Genomic DNA, 20,080 nt, shown 5'->3' with positions numbered 1-20,080 from the left:
CTGTGCTTCAAAAGAAAAATAAATCTTTGCAAGCTTATCTAAAATAAAATCATTGTAGAGTTTAAACATTGCATCTTATTATAGTTAAATTATTATATTGTTGTTGTTTTATCCAGTTGGATGTCATATTTTGACACTCCTGTTATTCAGCAATGTTTAAACTTTACAGTAATTTTACTTTTTAGAAAGATTGCATAGATTATTGTTCATTTGATTCTGAGCCTTTAATAGTCGTTTATAAGGGATTTATAAAGCATGAGTAGTCCTCACTTTAGATTAGGTCACAAAACTGCATGAAGTTGAGTTAATAAAGCATTTATTACCATATTAATTAACTATTAGTATATGCCTGAATAATAAGACATAAATGTTGATTTCAATAGTTTATTAATCATTTACTAACTCATTCTGAATGGTCCTGAAAACCCTCAACTACTCTTAAATACAACTGCTTTGTAAATAATGCGATAGTTAATTTAGTAATGAAAAATAAATCATTAACTAAGTATGAAAATACAATTATTAAGCACATTATATAGGTGCTTATAAGTCAAGAATGGAGCATTTGTAGCTGCAGTTATAAACTGCTTACTAACACTTATTAATGTAGAGTTAATGCTTAACAGATAATAAATTCACTATTTGCTAATGCTTAATAAATGATTAATAGTGTGTAGTTATTATAAAGTGTTACCACTGCATTACCTAGTTTTGCCACTACATATAGCACCTTTTAACCCTTTTTTAGAAGATGTAAAATAATGTTTTATAACTCTTTGAAACTGACCCTTTTAGGCGTTGAGTCTAATTTTAAACGTTTTGGTGACTGTCGCTTTAAATTCAAATGAGATTGTGCTATTTTCAAAATTGGGCGGAGCTACAAGTGCTTGTGTGTCAGCATAGTGGTAGATTCATATCAGGACTAACGTCTATGCTAATGAGGGAGAGATTGTCACTGGTGGGCAAAACCCCCCCTCACCCCCACCTGATCATACTTGCATAGGGACAATGTCAATCAGAGAGTGTTTTTAGAGTGAGCGAGAGGCTGTTTTTATCAAATGTGATTATGAAAAAATTTAATTATTACATTTTTACCATTAGAAGCTGGTTAGGTTTACAGACTGCTGCCACACATCTCTGTTTAAACCCCCTGTGAAAGTGATTTTTGCATAAAAGGTCCCCTTTAAAATATATAAAACTTTCAGATCCTCACAGTTATTGATGGTAATCTGATACCTTGTGATAATTTCCAGAATTATCTGACAAACCATATTTACCACTCACTGTTATTAATGTTCATAACACCATTAGGAACTGCTGTGGAAGAGCTGAAATTAGGATATAGTAATAGCCATTTGGTTTCTAACAGACTGTAAGTGATCAACCATTCACAATAGCAAATTAACTGACCAATCAGAGTAGAGTTGCCTTTGGGGTTTAGCGATGTGGGTTTTTTTAAGATGTTGGATGAAAAGAGCTGATGCAGCAGTGTACATTATGACGAAATAAATATTTTTTAACCTTGAGTGGATGTAAATCTAATGTAGGAGAACAAAACCTAGTAACCCATTCTGTGCTGTTGTGACAGGGACAAGGCTCCTGGGCAGCGGGAGTGTGACCAGTCCATCGACAGCATCAATAAGAGCATCAGGGACATCGAGCAAGTCTCTCTTGCTGCCGTGGGTCAGAGTTTGCCACGCAGAGATGACATTTCCCTGGAGGTAACCAATAAAATCATGTCTGTGTCAGTACCTGCCCTCTTTTCGTTACAGGTGCTCTGGAACAGGGTTGCTTTTATGTCTGCAACAGCTCGTCGTGATGGCAAGGATGATAAATCTATTAATAAATCTATTAAGGACTTGGAATGCTGCTTAACAAATAAAAACAATATAAATAAAAAGGAATGTACTGATTAAATTAATACAAATTAATAAAGTTATCAGTCTATTTATTAAAAAACGTGAAACTTTTCATCGTAACAAACATTTTTAAGGAAACTATTTAATTTGTTGAAGATTTTATTTAAATATTTAAACAACAGTTTGTCACGTCACACGTGAGAGCATCTAAATAATATTTGTTTAAAACATGCTAGATTAAATTTATATTATTTATAATATTCATTAGATTTATAGAAGCAATATCACACAAGTAGCAGTGCAATATGGCTGTATATTGGCACTGCTGGGTGGTTTACGATCAACCCAAGCTCATTCTCAAAACGTAGTTTTCTGGAGACCGCGAAATACGTCCCGGGAGGTACGTATGGCTGCATTTCTTTTTTTTAAGCGAACGCTACGGGGGGGTGAGACGCCCTTCCCTTTCGAGCTTGCCAGCTGACCGCTTACTTCCGTGTGGAGAGCTTTCCTGCCGCAATCAATTTGTTCGGTCAGCTCATCGTGTGTGTCGGCGGACTTCAGATGCAGAGAGGAGGAGTTGACAAAGGCGTCCGGGTTCGAGTCCGGGGAAGAGCGGTTCCAGAAATCAGACAAGACAAAAACATAATCCAAAAAATAAAGCGAACGAGTTCATAACAGGGTGAGAGCGTGGTAAAATCCGAAAAAGTGGTAAAAAAAAAAAAAACAGACGAGGGCTTTTCTTTTTCTAGACAGCTTTTCTAAATTGTTGCTCGGGTTTAGGGAAGTGAGCGGGCGGGCGGGTCAATCGGTAAAACTGGTTGTGTTCAGGGAAGACAGAGGGTGGGTCAGCCGATTGGCCGGTCGCGCAGTGAATCATTTGGTAAGTCAGACAGTGCCTCTGGTGGGTTGACGCGAGAACAGCGCGGGCGCGAACGGCACTCACGAGAGACGTTCGAGATATGAAAAAGTGCACACAGCGGCCTCTCGCGGATTCACGAAAACAAAAACTGCACAAATACGTACCTCCCGGGACATATTTCGCGGTCTCCAGAAACGTTTTCAGAATGAGCCTGGGTTGTTTACATTGGCTCGAGGCCGCAGGCTGAGTGCCTTTAGTGTCCCACCAGTGCCGGTATACAGCCGTATCACATTGCTACGAGTGTAATATTGCGTTTATACAACAGTTCGATGGCATAATCATGTGTATAAAAAAGAAAATCAAACACGGAGAGTCTTAAAACCCTTTAGTATAAGGAACTTTCTTCCACCATTTATTTACATCTGCAGCTGACGTCAGAACAGCAATAACCGTTGCTACTTCACAAACATCGCTTTAGAGCTAGCATTTGAACGATTCTCTAGCGTAATGTCTAAAGTGATAACAAAACAGGTAATTTGGCTCACATTTTAAGATTATAAAGCTGAACGGCATGAAATGCCATCAGTCTACAGAGATCTCCCGGTATTTCTCTGTTGCAATCAGGAGATCACAATAATTAACCCCGAAAAAGCCAAAGCAAAGCAAACACTACCAGATTGCTATGGTATAAATACAGCACTACTAAATACAAAAGAGAGAGATCAACTTAGATTGTCACTTACCTGTTCTGTAATGTGTTCAGCTGTAGTTTGAAATGTATGCTGAGAAAATGCTGTAGTTCTCCTTTAAGGGCTTATGCCCCATTCACACGGGGCGTCGGCGTCAACGCTTCCCATTCACTTTGAATAGGTGACGTCAGGCGTTGTCGAACTGCATTGTGGATCCGTCGGCACCACTTCAGAGATGTTGCTCGCTGCAGAAGTTGGGACTAGCTCAACTTTTCAAGCGCCGTAGGAAGCGTCAGCCAATCAGATCGCTGTATGCAAATACACCAGCTAGACAGTGGCCTATTGCTGACTGAATTTCATTGGCTGATGCTTCTATGACGATCGTTTCAGCCCCAACTTCAGACACGCCTTCAGTCAAGCGTTGACGCTGAAGCCCCGTGTGAATGGAGCGTTATTGTGCATCTTTGTCGCCATCTTTTAGCGGAGTGTCAGCCATCTTTGCTCTGCTCAGTATGACAGGCTAATGGCTGCCGAAGCACTGAATCTCTAAAATTATAAACATTCAAAACAGGCACTATCCTTTTAAATAAACTGCATTGTTTCTATTTAAACAAGTACATGACTATATATATTTAAACAAATTGACTATGAATATATAGTCAAGCCCAAAGTTATTCATATTTATAGTGATGTTCTTACTTTACATGCTGAACTTACAGTGAACTCAAAAACAACAATCTGTTTTATTTTTAAGTGGCATCTACTTTTTTCCATTTAATTCATTCTGAAGTTTTTATTGATAAGAATCAGTTATTTCAGAATAATTTGCAACCTTTTATAGTATTTATTTTGTAAGTTTTGTAAATAATTTTTCAGTTTTTAATTTATCTTTAATAATTTCAGTACTTTACCATTTTAATTGCCGTTTGTTGACTTTAAAATGTATTGTAATAGATATATTTAATTTATTCCACCTTTTTTGCCATATACCAGATTTACCATATACCCTGTTTCATTTTGGCCATTATTAAACGTATATCTAAGCTTTTTTAGTATGATTGTAAAAAAAGATCATTTTGTTTCTTTGTTGTATGATGCCATTTTAGTATCACTGTAGTTTTTATTCCACTAATAGAATCAAAAATGTCTACCTGTAATGGTTTACAATTCAGTACTGTGCCTTTAAGAATATGTAAATAACATCTGTTTTGATTGGATTTTCTCCAAGCATTGCTTACATTGCTGTTTATCACATTGGATCAAATTGTTGAAAGCTGGTGTTGCTATGAAATTCAGGCGTTACAGGAGCTGCTGACGTCTGCCGTGCAGGAAATCGGCCACCTCATCGACCCCATATCCACAGCAGCACGAGGCGAAGCAGCTCAACTCGGACACAAGGTAAAAATACAATGTACTCTAAAGGAAATAATGCCACAGGAAGCTCATGAAGACACTGTTGCATAAAGATAAACAACATTCATCGATCATTTTGCCACTTTTATCTTTGCCATGATGTCAACACAATATTTGACTAGATATTATTCAAGATATTAGTATTCAGCTTAAAGTGCAATTTAAAAGTTGAACTAGGTTAATTAGGCTAATTAGGCAAATCTTCGTATAGGTATGGATGTTCTGTAGACAATCGAAAACAAGTATTGCTTTAGGGGGCTAATAATATTGAATTAAAATGCTCTTTAAAAAAATTAAAACTGCTTTTATTCGAGCCGAAATAAAACAAATAAGACTTTCTCCAGAAGAAAAAATGTTATAGGAAATACTGTGAAAAATTCCTTGCTCTGTCATTTGGGAAATATTTAAAAAGAAAACAAAATTCACAGGAGGGCTAATAATTTTGACTTTATATGCAAAATAAGAGTTCAGTACATAGAGATGATATACAATGAGCCTTTGTTTCCTAATTCTCATGTAAATGCTGTGAGTGTAAAATCCCAGTGAAAATCTGCCCAATTTGAACAAAACACGCCTTAATATGTACGCCCCAGGCAGCGTTTAATTGGCCACAATGTTTTTTAGTGAAATTACAACAATATCGTTTTCCTTATTTTTATTGTTATCCAAGCTTGTATTAAACATACAATGTATGTGGGACTCTTATTTTGAAAATGAGAGAGTCAGGGAGACTAAAAAAGGGGCACAGATTGTCAGAATGCAAAATGCAGGATATACAGATTAAAAATGTATTCAGCACCACCCATATTATTACTTTAAATTTATCTTTTGTTAGTTTAACGGGTATATTGTGATATTTATTATTATTATTATTATTATTATTATTATTATTATTGTGGTTCTAAATAAGTAAATAAAGCTCTTTCTGGGGCAAAACATATTTACCTTAACTACTTGATGGGCCACAATGTTTCCTAGCGAGATGACAACAATGTTGTTGTAACAAAAATGTATTCAGCACCACCCATAAGACATAAGGTTGGTTGAAATGTATTTTTTGTTAGTTTAGCATGTATATTGTGAAATTTGCCATGAAAATGGTCAAATAGTGTTAGCCACAAATAGTAGGGTCATAATCTTAAAGGGATAGTTCATGCAAAAAAATAAAAAGTCATTTTGTCATCATTTACTTGTTCCAAACCTTTATGAGTTTCTTTCCTCTGTTAAACGCAATTTAATGTATTTTGAAGAACATTGGAAACCTGTAACCATTGACTTCCAAAGTATTAGTCTTTTCCTATAATTTATATGCAAAATGCAGGATATACAGATTAGTAATGCATTGAACACCGACATAACATTGCTTTTAATGTATTTTTTGTTAGTTTAATGTGTATATTATGACATTTTCCATGAATATGTTCAAATAGTGTTAGCATTAACCACAAATAGTGGGGTCTTAAAGGTATAGTTCATGCAAAAAATTCAATTGCCCTATAATATATATGCAAAATGCAGGATATACAGATTAAAAATGTATTCAGTGCCACCCATAAGACATAAGGTTGGTTAAAATGTATCATTTGGCAGTTTAATGTGTATATTGTGAAATTTGCCATGAATATGGACAAATATGATCAAAACAAAGCATGTTATTAAATGGGTTGTGGTTAAATGTGAGCATTTAAAACTCTTTCTAGAAAAAATTAACTTACCTAAGCCACATACCTACTATGTAGATATCAGAGAACAACTTATCTTATACAACTTATATTAAATCAGTCAAGTCTATGGGACTTTTAAGAATGAAAATAGAGCACTGGAAAGCACATATCTAGACCTCACTCCTGGCGGCATCAAAATATTTAAAGGGTACACTACCGCAAAGATATATTTAAACCCATAAACAAAGTATGAGAAATACTGTATATCAGAGCATTCACACAGACATCAATGTCAAAAATGGACCTAACAGTGCAGTACATACTTGATTTTGCTTAAATGTTGAAGGTAATTTACACAAAAACAAACCTTTCCTGCATCAATAACCTTTATTTTCTTCATATGTCCATATATTACATATTTTTAGTGTGAATCACACTTGAATATGCGGAATAAACATCATGAATTGATTACAAAATCACATCACAATTTTTTTAATAAATCAGTTTTGTTTGTTTGGACCTAGATTAATGCCTCCCGCCTAAAGTGTTTGCAAGCTTGTCTGTCAAATAAATAGCTGAAAAACAAAGCAGTCATATCAGTTCCCTCAACACATCACTCTTGTCAGAAATATACACAGGAAACAGTATGTTTGAGTGCCAGATATTTACAAAATCCCCTTTTTTTCTGCAGGTGACTCAGTTAGCCAGCTACTTCGAGCCGGTGATTGTGGCGTCAGTAGGACTGGCGTCTAAACACGCGGACCACCAGCAGCAGATGAACATACTGGACCAAACCAAAACGCTGTTTGAGTCTGCTCTACAGATGCTGTATGCTGCCAAAGAGGGCGGAGGAAACCCAAAGGTACGACACATGACATTACATAAACTATTTATGTTGCATATTCACAGAACAAGCACTAACACTGGCCCTTTTGCTGACATATAGGCATTTGTAGCTCCGCCCTCTTTTGAAAGATCTGATTTGAATTTAAAACGACTGTCACCAAATATGGCACAATTATAATCAAACCCTACGAGGGGCAGCTTCAAAGAGTTATAAAACGTTATTTGAGGGGTATTTTGAGCTGGAAGTTCACGTCAAGCACGATAACTATAAATATAGCCATAAATTTATTAGCATCCACAATAATGATCGTTAACATCCATTAATGTTCTCTTTCTTGTTTTAGGCGACGCACACTCATGATGCCATTTCCGAAGCGGCCCAGCTGATGAAGGAGGCAGTCGATGACATCATGGTGACCCTGAATGAAGCGGCTAGTGAGGGCGGGATGGTGGGCGGCATGGTGGAGTCCATCGCTGAGTCCATTGGACGGGTGAGTGACTCTAATCTATATATATATATATATATATATATATATATATATATATATATATATATATATATATATATATATATATATATATATATATATATTGCAAATATCAAGCACAAGATGACAATTATATATCATATTTATGATTTTTTTAAATGTTTGTAAGCATCCATATATATATATATATATATATATATATATATATATATATATATATATATACAGTAAATATTATTATTATTTTTATTATTGTTGTTAATATTTGTAAATAAATATATATGGATGGATGGATGGACGGATGGATGGACATTAAATAAATAAAATAATAAATAACATTAAATAATATTATAATATTAAATAAATATTTATATATTTGTGTGTGTGTGTGTGTGTGTGTGTGTGTGTGTGTGTGTGTGTGTGTGTGTGTGTGTGTGTGTGTGTGTGTGTGTGTGTGTGTGTGTGTGTGTGTTTATATATAATATATTTATTATAGAAATATTTTTTCATGTGTTATACTTATTAACGGTAAAGTCTGATCTTATTTATGCATTTATTTGTTTGTGGTTTTATTGTATTTATTTTTTAATGTTGCTTTGTCCATGAACCTATTTTTTCTATTGTATAATAATATTGATTATATTAATTCAGATTAATATTAAATATGTAAAAATTAGGACAATCTGACCAACACCATATATATATATATATATATATATATATATATATATATATATATATATATATATATATATATATATGTATTTTATTTATTGATGTTAAAAATCTTATTTATGTTCATAGATATTTACATTAGATGTCGCCTACCCTGTTGTTGTCTACTGGAAGGAATGCGTTAGTAGAGCTGCCGTTTTAGTACAGGGTAGCGCTCCTTTGAAATGAATATGAGACCAAGGTGCAGTGGAGGACTGCATCCATCCGGAGCCATAGATTTGTAAACATTTATAGATATATTTATGATTTATTGCCGGTGGTCAATAATTTTATTTTCATATATATATATATATATATATATATATATATATATATATATATATATACAACAGTTCTGTCTGGATTATGAATCTGATTGGCTGATAGCTGTGATATATTTAAGTAATATCAGCATCTGTACAGCCTCTTTACCCTTTGTGTATTACTCCGCCCACATACAGCCAGCAACAAGCAGACACTACAGTTTGACAAATATTACTGCGGTTAGACAACAAAATATACTTTTCAGGCGTTTTTAGTCGAGAATGTAGTTGTTTACATTGCAACTATGCAGTTTATTTGCAAGAATAGTGCCTATTTTAAAATAATTACAATTTCGGAGAGCTCGTCGGTGGAGGTTAACGTTGTCTATCCACAAGTTGGCGCCAGAACTGCATAATAAGCCCTTGCTCAGTGTGTTCTCTGAGCGCGAATAAAAAGCTGAAAAACGGAAGCCTCGTGGTTTTTAAGGTGGACCGGATAGAGTCAATTAGAAACTGCGAATAAGAAGCTGGATTCAGCCTTGTCCCTCCTTATCGCAAACACAACAGCAGTCTGGTGAGAAATCTCTGTAGACGGATGGCATTTCATGTCACGTTCAGCCTTATAATCTTAAAATGTGAGCAAAATTAGCTGTTTTGCCTGCGGCCTCATGCCAACGCACGCCTCCCACCAGTGCTGATTTACAGCCATAGCACACTGCTACTCGTGTGATATTACTCATATATATGATTTATGTCTATTTTGACCATGAAAACAGCCATTGTTGCTGATATGGCATTAAATAAAAATAAATGATATGATATGTTAGACTTATTATTTCAGTTTCTGTTTTTGATTTATAATTTTCATTTTTATTTATTTATTTATTTGTCTTAGAAATCTGTCAAACGCTTTCTAATCAGAGTCATGTCTAGCTGGCGCTCTCATATGTAAATGTGTGACAGATACTACAGCTGTCTCTGTAGCTCATTATTAGCCTGAATTGGCACAACATCTCCATTTATCATCTGTGGATGCAGCCAGTCTTTCATTATACTGTCATGATTCACAGTGCAAGACAATGGCAGCCAATTGAAAATCTGCACGGTGATCATTTTGTGCTGGAACCTCATCTCAGCAGCGCACACATGAACCAAGCGGAGACTCCAGCATCCAGCACTGCCTCACTGTTATCCGCGTCTCTTATTTTCACTCCACAGATGGATGAAGGAACTCCGCCGGAGCCTGACGGCACTTTTGTGGATTACCAGACCACCATGGTGAAGTTTTCCAAAGCCATCGCCATTACAGCGCAGGAGATGGTGAGGACACGCTCTTCAAATGCTTACACATGAGGGACGCTACGATACAGTTAATTCACACTTCAGCTTTTTTACCCATATTTTGGTTCTGATGGATTGGACAGCTTTATGGGTCATTCTTTGCTAATATATAGTGCCGTCAAAGGATTCATCTCATCTCATTGTGTACTGTGTATATTTATGAATATATGTAAAAATACACACACATACTGTTTATAAATACAAAAATATACCAAAGAAATATATTTACATAAATATTTCTATTCTTTTTAAATTTGTATTACACTCACCGGCCACTTTATTAGGTACACCTTATTAGTACCTGGTTGGACCGCCTTTTGCCTTCAGAACTGCCTTTAATCCTTCCTGGCAGAGATTCAACAAGATACTGGAAATACTCTTTAGAGATTTTGCTCCATATTGACATGATAGCATCACACAGTTGCGGCAGATTTGTCGGCTGCACATCCATGATGTGAATATCCCAAAGGTGCTCTATTGGATTGAGGTCTGATGACTGTGGAGGCCATTTGAGTACAGTGAACTCATTGTGCATCAGATGATTCACGCTCTATGACATGGTGTGTTATCCTGCTGGAAGTAGCCTTGAGAGGATGAGTACACTGTGGTCATTAAGTGATGGACATGGTCAGCAACAATACTCAGGTAGGCTGTGGCGTTGACACGATGCTCAATTGGTACTAATGGGCCCAGTGTGCACCACACCATTACACCACCACCAGCCTGAACCGTTGATACAAGGCAGGATGGATCCATGCTTTCATGATGCTGACACCAAATTCTGACCCAACCATCCGAATGACGCAGTAGAAATCGAGACTCATCAGAGCAGGCATCGTTTCTCCAATCTTCTGTTGTCCAATTTTGTTGAGCCTGTGTGAATTGTAGCCTCTGTGTTTTTCTGAACATTCTCTGTAAACCCTGGAGATGGTTGTTTGTGAAAATCCCAGTAGATCAGCAGTTTCTGAAATACTCAGAGCAGCCCGGCTAGCCCCAACAACCATGTCACATTCAAAGTCACTAAATCACCTTTCTTCCCCATTCCAATGCTTAGTTTGAACTGCAGCAGATCGTCTTGACCATGCCTACATGCTTAAATGCATTGAGTTGCTGCCATGTGATTGGCTGATTAGAAATGTGCATTAAAGAGCAGTTGGACAAGTGTACCTAATAAAGTGGCCGGTGAGTGTGTGAATATGTGTGTGTGTGTGTATGTATGTATATATATATATATATATATATATATATATATATATATATATATATATATATATATATATATATATATATATATATATATATATATATATATATATATATATATATTATTATATTATACTTGTATACATAAACAATATATTTGCATATTAATATTTACTATAAATATATGGATGGATGGATGGATGGATGGATGGATGCTTGTAATTGACCGTTCTTATGGTGTGTTCTGTGACACCAGATGACAAAGTCTGTGACGTGCCCGGAGGAGCTGGGTGGCCTGGCGTCTCAGGTGACCGTGGATTACAGTCAGCTGGCACAACAAGGCCGACTGGCAGCTGCCACCGCTGAGCTGGAGGAGGTAAGGAGGAAAACTATTAATACTAATAATATTTATTATTATTATTATTATTATTATTATTATACAATAAAATCTTTTTTTTTTTGTTTAATATTAAAATTAAGACAATATAACAACTATACCTGAACAAATAAAATAAATATATGGTAGTTTTTTTTATTTATTTTAGTTTAAAAATATGCTTATAGCTGTTTTAGTTATAGTTTTAAAATAAACTAAAATTAAAATTTTAAAAACAACAAGACTATGACTAGCTGAAATATTATTTTATTCTATTCTTCATTTGGGATTTCAGTTAACATTTATGTTTATCTGAAATAGCAAATTTGCTTTAGTGTTACTGAGATTTTACACTTAATTAACTATTAAAATCCATTTTAAATTAAATCCAACATACTATATTTCAAGTCGTCTAAAGTCATTTTAGTAGTTATGTGAGAGCAAATTGTATTGATTTGGGGTTACAATGAAGTTGAGGATCCAAATGCAGTTTATTAGGAGGCGACAGGCAGACATGCATGCAGAAACTGGTGTGTCTGAGGTAAATTGTGGGAGTTGTAGTTCATTAAAGTTTTTCAGCGATCTGCACAGGCTAGATTCCTGATGATTGTGACTCAAGTAATCAAAATCTGTGTCGGTATTCTCTGAAAATCTCATTGTTCCCCAATCCAGAGTTGAAAGATTTTCTAAAGAATGCTGAAAACCTGTAACCATTGACCTTCATAGAACTTGTTTTTCAAGTATATATATATATTTTTTGGAGTATATATATATAAACCTATATAAACCTATATTAAACCTATTCACATCACTTTATGTTGTGCAAACACATGTAACTTTTCCATACAAACACACAGACCTTATAAATCCCCACCGTGCGTCTTTAAAACATCGAACAAAGGTGCAAACACCAAATTCACACTTTGGCTCTCTCCACATTTAAAGCACGAACCCCAGTAGTCACCAGCTCTCTCTGCTAGCGTTTTACATAAGCGCCCGCTGCCATTATCATAATAACCACGCTCCCCCACAAGCCTTAAAAGCCTGTGTGATATTCATAATGAAAAGCCGCCCACCCGCAGATCCGTGTGTCAGGTAATGAACGTACAGAGCTGTCGGGCCCTCACAATCACTTCTTAATTACTGGATATAGAGCTTTGCTGAACGGAGGCAGTGGCTTTCAGACTGTACGTTCAGATCTAAATTCAGATTTGGGATGTACAGAGGGGGAAATCATTTTTTCCAAAGCGATTTTTCTCCAAAAACATATTTCTAAAGCTGCTGGTGACTTGACTTTTTCACCAGATGTTGGTTACAACCAATGAAATCCATATATGAAAAGGAAACAAAAGGATTTAGTTTACAACTGAAGTTATGTGGGATAAAATGAAATAATGCAGGGAAAAATTATTGAACACATGAAGAAAGGGAGGTGTAGAAAGGCAGTGAACGCCCAGACAGCAGCTGAAATCTCTCAGTAGTTCTTCAGCACCTGCCCTTCTTCAGTGTAAATGAATATCAGCTGCTTCAGTCCAACATCTACATTAGCAGGATGATGAAGATGAAACCAGGGTGGACATTTCAGCAAGACAATGATCCAAAACACAGCCAAGGAAACACTTAAATGCTTTCAGAGAAAGAAAATCAAGCTGCAGAATGGCCCAGCCAATCACCTGACTTGAATCCAATAGAGAACACAACATTAACATCAGATTTAATAAATGAGACTAGGGCTGTGCAATTAATCGAAAATCCGATTTCAATTTCGATTATGGCTTCTAACGATTATGAAAAACCATTAATCGAGATAAACGATTATTGCATCATATACCAAAAGCGCGAAAGACCGCGTGTTTATGTGTGTGTGCGCAACACACGCATAAGCATGCAGTCAGCATTCGGTCTCATTCGCACACTGAGACGAGCAGAGGAGCGCAGACATCTAAAGTGATCTTAACATGAGCGCTTTAATGGTCAAATAGGTGTCAAAACGCGGTGATTAGTGATCAATCATATTAACCCTCATTTGCATAATAAACAAACGAGTTGAGAATCAAAAGACACCTAAAAGAGAAATTATTAAAGTGACAGTGCGAAATGCTGCCGCCTGTTTTATCATTAATCAAACGACGAGAACATCGTTTACTGCTCCTGACTGAAGGGTTTTTGTAGCTAAAGTGTTTTTCCTAGGGTGAAGATGCTTAAATCACAGTTTGTTTTATATTTTTATTCTATTGTATTTATTTCTCTTTCCTTTACAGGGTGGAAAATAACTGTATGTATATATATATATATATATATATATATATATATATATATATATATATATATATATATATATATATATATATATATATATATATATATATATATATGTATGTATGTATGTATGTATGTATGTATATATATATATATATATATATATATATATATATACATATATACATATATATATATATATATATATATATATATACATACTATATATATACATACACACACACACACACACATGTATGTGTATATATATATATATATATATATATCTACACACACAGTTGAAGTCAGAATTATTAGCCCTCCAGAATATTAGCAACCCTTTTCCTCCAATTTCTGTTTAATGGAAAGAAGTTTTTTTTTTAAACTTGATTCTGAACACAATAGTTTTGATATATCATGTCTAATTACTGATTTGTTTTATCTTTGCTATGATGACAGTACATAACATTTTACTAGATGTTTTTTAAAATACAAGCCTTCAGATTAAAATGCAATTCAAAGGCTTAATTAGAGTAATGAGACAAGTCATTTTGTAACAGTAGTTTCTTCTGCAGACAATCAAAAAATATATCGCTTAAGGGGGCTAATAATATTGACCCTTAAAATGGGTTTCAAAATAATTAAATCTGCTTTTATGCTAGCTAAAATAAAACAAGACTTTCTCCAGAAGAAAAAAAATATTAGAGGAAATACTGTTAAAATTCCTTGCTCTGTTTAACATAATTTGGGAAATAGTTATTTTAAAAAAAACTAAATTCTCAGGAGCGCTAATAATTTTGACTTCAACTGATAATCGTTTAGAATAATCATGTTTACAATTATGACCAAAATAATCGTGATTATGATTTTGTCCAAAATCGAGCAGCCCTAAATGAGACCCACCGAACTCTGTTTATTTCCCCCACTGTATTCGCAGGTGGGATCTCAGATCAAGACCCGGGTGCAGGAGTTGGGTCATGGCTGTATCTACCTGGTGCAGAAGGCCGGAGCGCTGCAGATGAGCCCGACTGATAGTTTCACCAAGAGAGAGCTAATCGAGTGCGCTCGAGCCGTCACCGAAAAGGTAGGATTGCTCGTCTGTTCACGCTTCTGTGTAACTTTTTATTTGTGGTGCTAAAAAATGCATGTCTGTAGGTGTTACTGAACTTTTTTGTAAGGGGACCTATTAAGCCTCTTTTTACAAGATGTAAAATAAGTCTAATGGTCCTACAGTGTGTAAATGAAGCACTGCTTGTTCTTTGTGTTCCTGAGTTTGACCGTATCTGGAAGTAATGCAGGAACCCTCGGTTGAGACTGTATATGGTAGATTCATTCATCGCCCAGTCGTATCGTCTTTGAATACATCCCAATAGCAGGAGTTTGTCGTGTCCCTGCTGTGGTGCCGCTGTGACCTCTCACTGCTTTAAATGAGCTCCGCTTTAATGTGTCCGAGTTCCCCCTATTCAATTCAGACCTCAGCTCTGCCTCAAATCATCTCTGTACTGAAAGTGAATGGGGAAGGTTGCATTTGAATGCCTCCCTTATGGGTTTTCATCCACTCAAATCAGTTGTTCTGTATCACTCTCTCTCTCTCTTTCTAAAAGGTGTAATGGTCTTGCTTTAATGGACTTGTCTGTCTTTCATTGGCTTGTCAGAGTCCATCTCTCAGCATCTGTCTGTCTAATGTTGAGGGAAGGAGCAGTTATGTTGTTGATACAGATTTAAGACCAGTTTGCATTGCTTTTCCTTCATTTTGCATTGCTTTCTTTTCAGAGTGGTGTTAGTGAGACCAGCAGGGGGCGCTCAACCTGCTGTCTGTGTGGGTCCTAATGCCCCAGTATAGTGACGTAGACTCTATATTGCTTAGTGAGCGTCGTCTTTCGGATGATACGTTAAACTGAGGTCCCGATTCTCTTTGGTCAATAAAAATCCCAGGATGCCATCGAAGAAGAGTAGGGGTTTCACCTTGGCATCCTGGCCAAATCTGCCCACTGGCCTCTGTCCATCATGGCCCCCTAACCCTCCCCATATAATAATTGGCTTTATCACTCTGTCTCCTCTCCACCAATCAGCTGGTGTGTGGTGTGCGGCCTGGCGCAAAACGGCTGCCGTTGCGTCACCCAGGTGGATGCTGCACACTGGTGGTGGATGAGGAGATTGTGTAAACCCCCCATTGTGTAAAGCACTTTGAGTGCCCAGAAAAGCGCTATATAAATGTAAGGAATTATTATTATTATTATATATAAAGTTTTGTGTAGTCATAATTGAATTTTTTCATAAATAAATAAAAATATGGCTTAATAATATTGACCTTAAAATGGTTTTAAAAATTAAAAACTGCTTTTATTCTAGCCGAAATAAAACAAACAAGACTTTCTCCAGAAGCAAAAATATCATCAGAAGTATTGTGAAAGATTCCTTGCTCTGTTAAACATCATTTGGAAAATATTTTAAAAATAAAGGAGGGCTAATATTCTTGACTTCAACTGTATATTCATATTTATTTAAATGATTTGGAAAGCAACCCAAGAAACGTTTTACAGGCTTGGAAAGCTGTCCGAACTCTGCCTGTGGAGTTCCTAATGAAGTGCGATCGCTCTGTCCTGCAGGTGTCTATGGTGTTATCAGCCCTGCAGGCTGGTAATAAAGGAACTCAGGCCTGCATAACAGCAGCCAGTTCCGTCTCGGGGATCATCGCTGATCTGGACACCACCATCATGTTCGCCTCTGCCGGCACTCTCAATGCAGAGAACGAAGAGTCTTTTGCAGACCACAGGTGAGACTCAGTTCAGCATTATGTTTCATTATGTGTTCTGTTTATTTTTTTAATGAACTTGGGTTTGTAGTGAAGTTTTCATTGTGAACACATTGAAAACCACTTAAGCTTTGGCTGAAGACAAAAAACACCGGTCATCAACCTCATTAACCACAAATCTTGCGTAAAAGTATAGCTATACCCCTGTTTTAATGGTAATAACATGGCAAACATCCACAATAGCTTAGCAATACAGTGCATCCAGAAAGTATTCATAACTCTTCACTTTTTCCACATTTGTTTATGTTTCAGCCTTATTCCAAAATGGATTCAACTGATTTATTTTCTCAGAATTCCTCACACAATACCCCATAATGACATGTGAAAAATGTATTTTGTTTTTTAATTGTTGCAAATTTATAAAAAATAAATAAATAAAAAAATGTAAAATCACCTGTACATCAGTATTCACAGCCTTTGCTCAATACTTTGTTGACGCACATTTGGCAGCGATACAGCCTCAAGTCTTTTTGAATATGATGCCACAAGCTTGGCACACCTGTCTTTGGGAATTCCTGCCCGTTCCTCTTTGCAGTACCTCCCAAGCTCTATCAGGTTGGATGGGAAGCGACGGTGTACAGCCATTTTCAGATCTCTCCAGAGATGTTCAATAGGATTTAGATCGTTGCTCTGGCTGGGCCACTCAAGGGCACTCACTGAGTTGTTGTGAATCCACTCCATTGATATTTTGGCGGTGTGCTTTGGGTCATTGTCCTGCTGGAAGATGAACCGTCACCCCAGTCTGAGGTCAAGAGCACTCTCAAGCAGGTTTTCATTCAGGATGTCTCTGTACATTGCTGCATTCATCTTTCCCTCTATCCTGACTGGTCTTCCAGTTCCTGCTGCTGGAAAACATCCCCACAGCATGATGCGGCCACCACCATGCTTTACTGTAGGTATGGTATTAGCCTGGTGATGAGCGGTGCCTGGTTTTCTCCAAATGTAACGCCTGGCATTCACTCCAAAGAGTTCAATTTTAGTCTCATAAGTCCAGAGAATTTAGTTTCTTATGGTCTGAGAGTCCTTCAGATGCCTTTTGGCAAATTCCAGGCGGGTTGTGGCTTTCGTGTGGCCACTCTACCATACAGGCCTGATTGGTGGATTGCTGCACAGATAGTTGTTCTTCTGTAAGAAGAACACAGGAGCTCAGACAGTGATCGGGTTACTGATCACTCAGCTTGAACGGCCGGCCAGCTCTTGGAAGAGTCCTGGTGGTTCCAAACATCTTCCACTTAAGGATGATGGAGACCGCTGTGCTCATTGGAACTTTCAGAGCAGAAAAAAAAAATTCTGTAACTTTCCCTAGTCTTGTGCCTCGAGACAATCCTGTCTCAGAGGTCTACAGACAATTCCTTTGTCTTCATGCTTGGTTTGTGCTTTGACATGCACTGTCAACCCTGGGATCTTGTATAGGCAGGTGTATGCCTTTTCAAATCATGTCCAATCTACTGAATTGACCACAGGTGAACTCCAACGAAGCTGCTGAAACATCTCAAGGATGGTCAGTGGAAACAGAATGTACCTGAGCTCAATTTAGAGCTTCACGGCAAAGGCTGTGAATATTGATGTACATGTGATTTTTCAGGTTATTGATTTTTAATAAATTTGCAAGTTGCAAAAACAATTTTCACATTATCATTATGGGCTATTGTGTGTAGAATTTTGAGAAAATAAATGAATTGAATAAATTTTGGAATAAGGCTGTAACATAAAAAAATGTGGAAAGATTTAAGCGCTATGAATGCTTTCCGGACGCACTGTACAAATTGGGTTATGTGTAATAAAATGAAATGACGCAGCGAAAAGGTATTGAACATATGAAGAAAGGGTGGTGTAGACAGGCATGGAAAGCCCAGACAGCAGCTGAAATCTCTCAGTAGTTATTCTGCAACCATTGTCCGCATCGCGTCACATGTAGTTAGAACACGTCGTTAGCCTCAGAGTATACTGTCTGTTATATTATCTGAAGCGTATTTGTTTGTGCACTCCAGAGAGAACATATTGAAAACTGCTAAAGCTTTGGTTGAGGACACCAAGCTGCTCGTGTCTGGTGCTGCGTCGAGCCAGGACAAACTAGCCCAGGCGGCCCAGTCCTCTGCCAAAACCATCACGCAGCTCACTGACGTGGTCAAACTGGGAGCTGCAAGCATGGGCTCAGAAGACCCGGAGACACAGGTGCGCATAGAATTTTCACATCAGAAGTCCAGTAGGCAATGCCAATCTGTCTCTCCTACATTTTTAACCAGGACTAAATTTATCTTTAAGCAACACCCTGAATATCATGCTAATGTGGCAGACACACTGACTCACACGTATCATCTATCAAATCGAAACCACCCATGGAGGATTAATAAATCATTGTGCATTGTATTATTCTGGTAAAAACTCCCACTACATCCTCCCGAAGGAGTTCCAGGCATTATGGTGCCGGATAAAGCCAGTGGCATATCATGGCTAAAGGTGGTTCTGATAAAGTCTTCTCTTTATCTCGTTCAGGTGGTTCTGATAAACGCAGTCCGAGACGTCGCTAAAGCTTTGGCCGAGCTGATTAGTGCCACTAAATGTGCCGCGGGCAAAGCGGCAGACGATCCCTCCATGTATCAGCTGAAAAGTGCTGCCAAGGTATGTCTAGTTGAAGAATGTTTGCAAGAAAGACATTATGCAGCCTGGTGAGGGTCACTTCTTATTCTGATGGCTATCACTATGTGCTTGTGTGAGTGTGTGTATGTGTGTATGCCATCTAACAGCTGGCCCTGTCTCTTATTTTCATGGCTGGGTGCTGTCTTTGCTCGCTGTCATCTTGGTGTGTGGCCACAAATCAAACCCTCTCTTACAGTGATCATAGTGTGTTTGATAGTGTGTATGCGAGTGACTCAGTGGCCGCGCTGCAGGAGACAAAACCATGCTGTGTCTGTGTACAGAGTAAGGACTGCTTCCTTCCCATCCTCTCTTCCTCTCTAATGCCATTATGGACATGTAGCAAAGCATAAATGATTAATTCTGTCAACCTAATTAAAAGAGAATTAAAACAGCACTTGCTTCTGCAGTTATGCTGTGGATCAGCGCACACAGTTTATCTTACGGTGATAGAACCATCCCTTGTTTAAACAAAACTTGATTGAAGACGTCTGTAATCTCTTAATCCCTCACCTGATGCTTTTAAATCTCTCGGATCAACTTCCACATACATTGCACATGATATGTTTTGTTTAGCATACTCAAGCAATGAGTTATAATGCTGTTGTGACCTTCAGAGAAAGAGTTTCTACATTCCTTCAACATATGGCGAAT

At 37.1% G+C, this 20,080-nt stretch overlaps 2 protein-coding genes across 4 annotated transcripts in view; one reads left to right on the top strand and one right to left on the bottom strand.

Moving 5' to 3' along the window:
* The window catches only part of etfa (electron transfer flavoprotein subunit alpha), a 316,751-nt gene that overhangs the window by 2,415 nt on the left and 294,256 nt on the right, over positions 1–20,080 (bottom strand). The gene's annotated exons all lie outside the window — the stretch shown is intronic.
* Positions 1–20,080, top strand: part of tln2b (talin 2b) — a 259,338-nt gene that overhangs the window by 209,792 nt on the left and 29,466 nt on the right. For all 3 annotated transcript variants that reach the window (XM_073943362.1, XM_073943364.1, XM_073943361.1), the window contains exons 38-47: positions 1,589–1,721; positions 4,704–4,805; positions 7,176–7,346; positions 7,675–7,821; positions 10,014–10,115; positions 11,596–11,715; positions 14,912–15,058; positions 16,584–16,750; positions 18,781–18,964; positions 19,286–19,411. In XM_073943362.1, the coding sequence (XP_073799463.1) occupies positions 1,589–1,721; positions 4,704–4,805; positions 7,176–7,346; positions 7,675–7,821; positions 10,014–10,115; positions 11,596–11,715; positions 14,912–15,058; positions 16,584–16,750; positions 18,781–18,964; positions 19,286–19,411 (1,399 nt within the window). The remainder of the gene's footprint in view (positions 1–1,588; positions 1,722–4,703; positions 4,806–7,175; positions 7,347–7,674; positions 7,822–10,013; positions 10,116–11,595; positions 11,716–14,911; positions 15,059–16,583; positions 16,751–18,780; positions 18,965–19,285; positions 19,412–20,080) is intronic.

This window comes from Danio rerio, chromosome 25, assembly GCF_049306965.1.
Source record: "Danio rerio strain Tuebingen ecotype United States chromosome 25, GRCz12tu, whole genome shotgun sequence".
NCBI lineage: Eukaryota > Metazoa > Chordata > Actinopteri > Cypriniformes > Danionidae > Danio > Danio rerio.
This window is presented reverse-complemented; position numbering and strand designations above follow the sequence as displayed.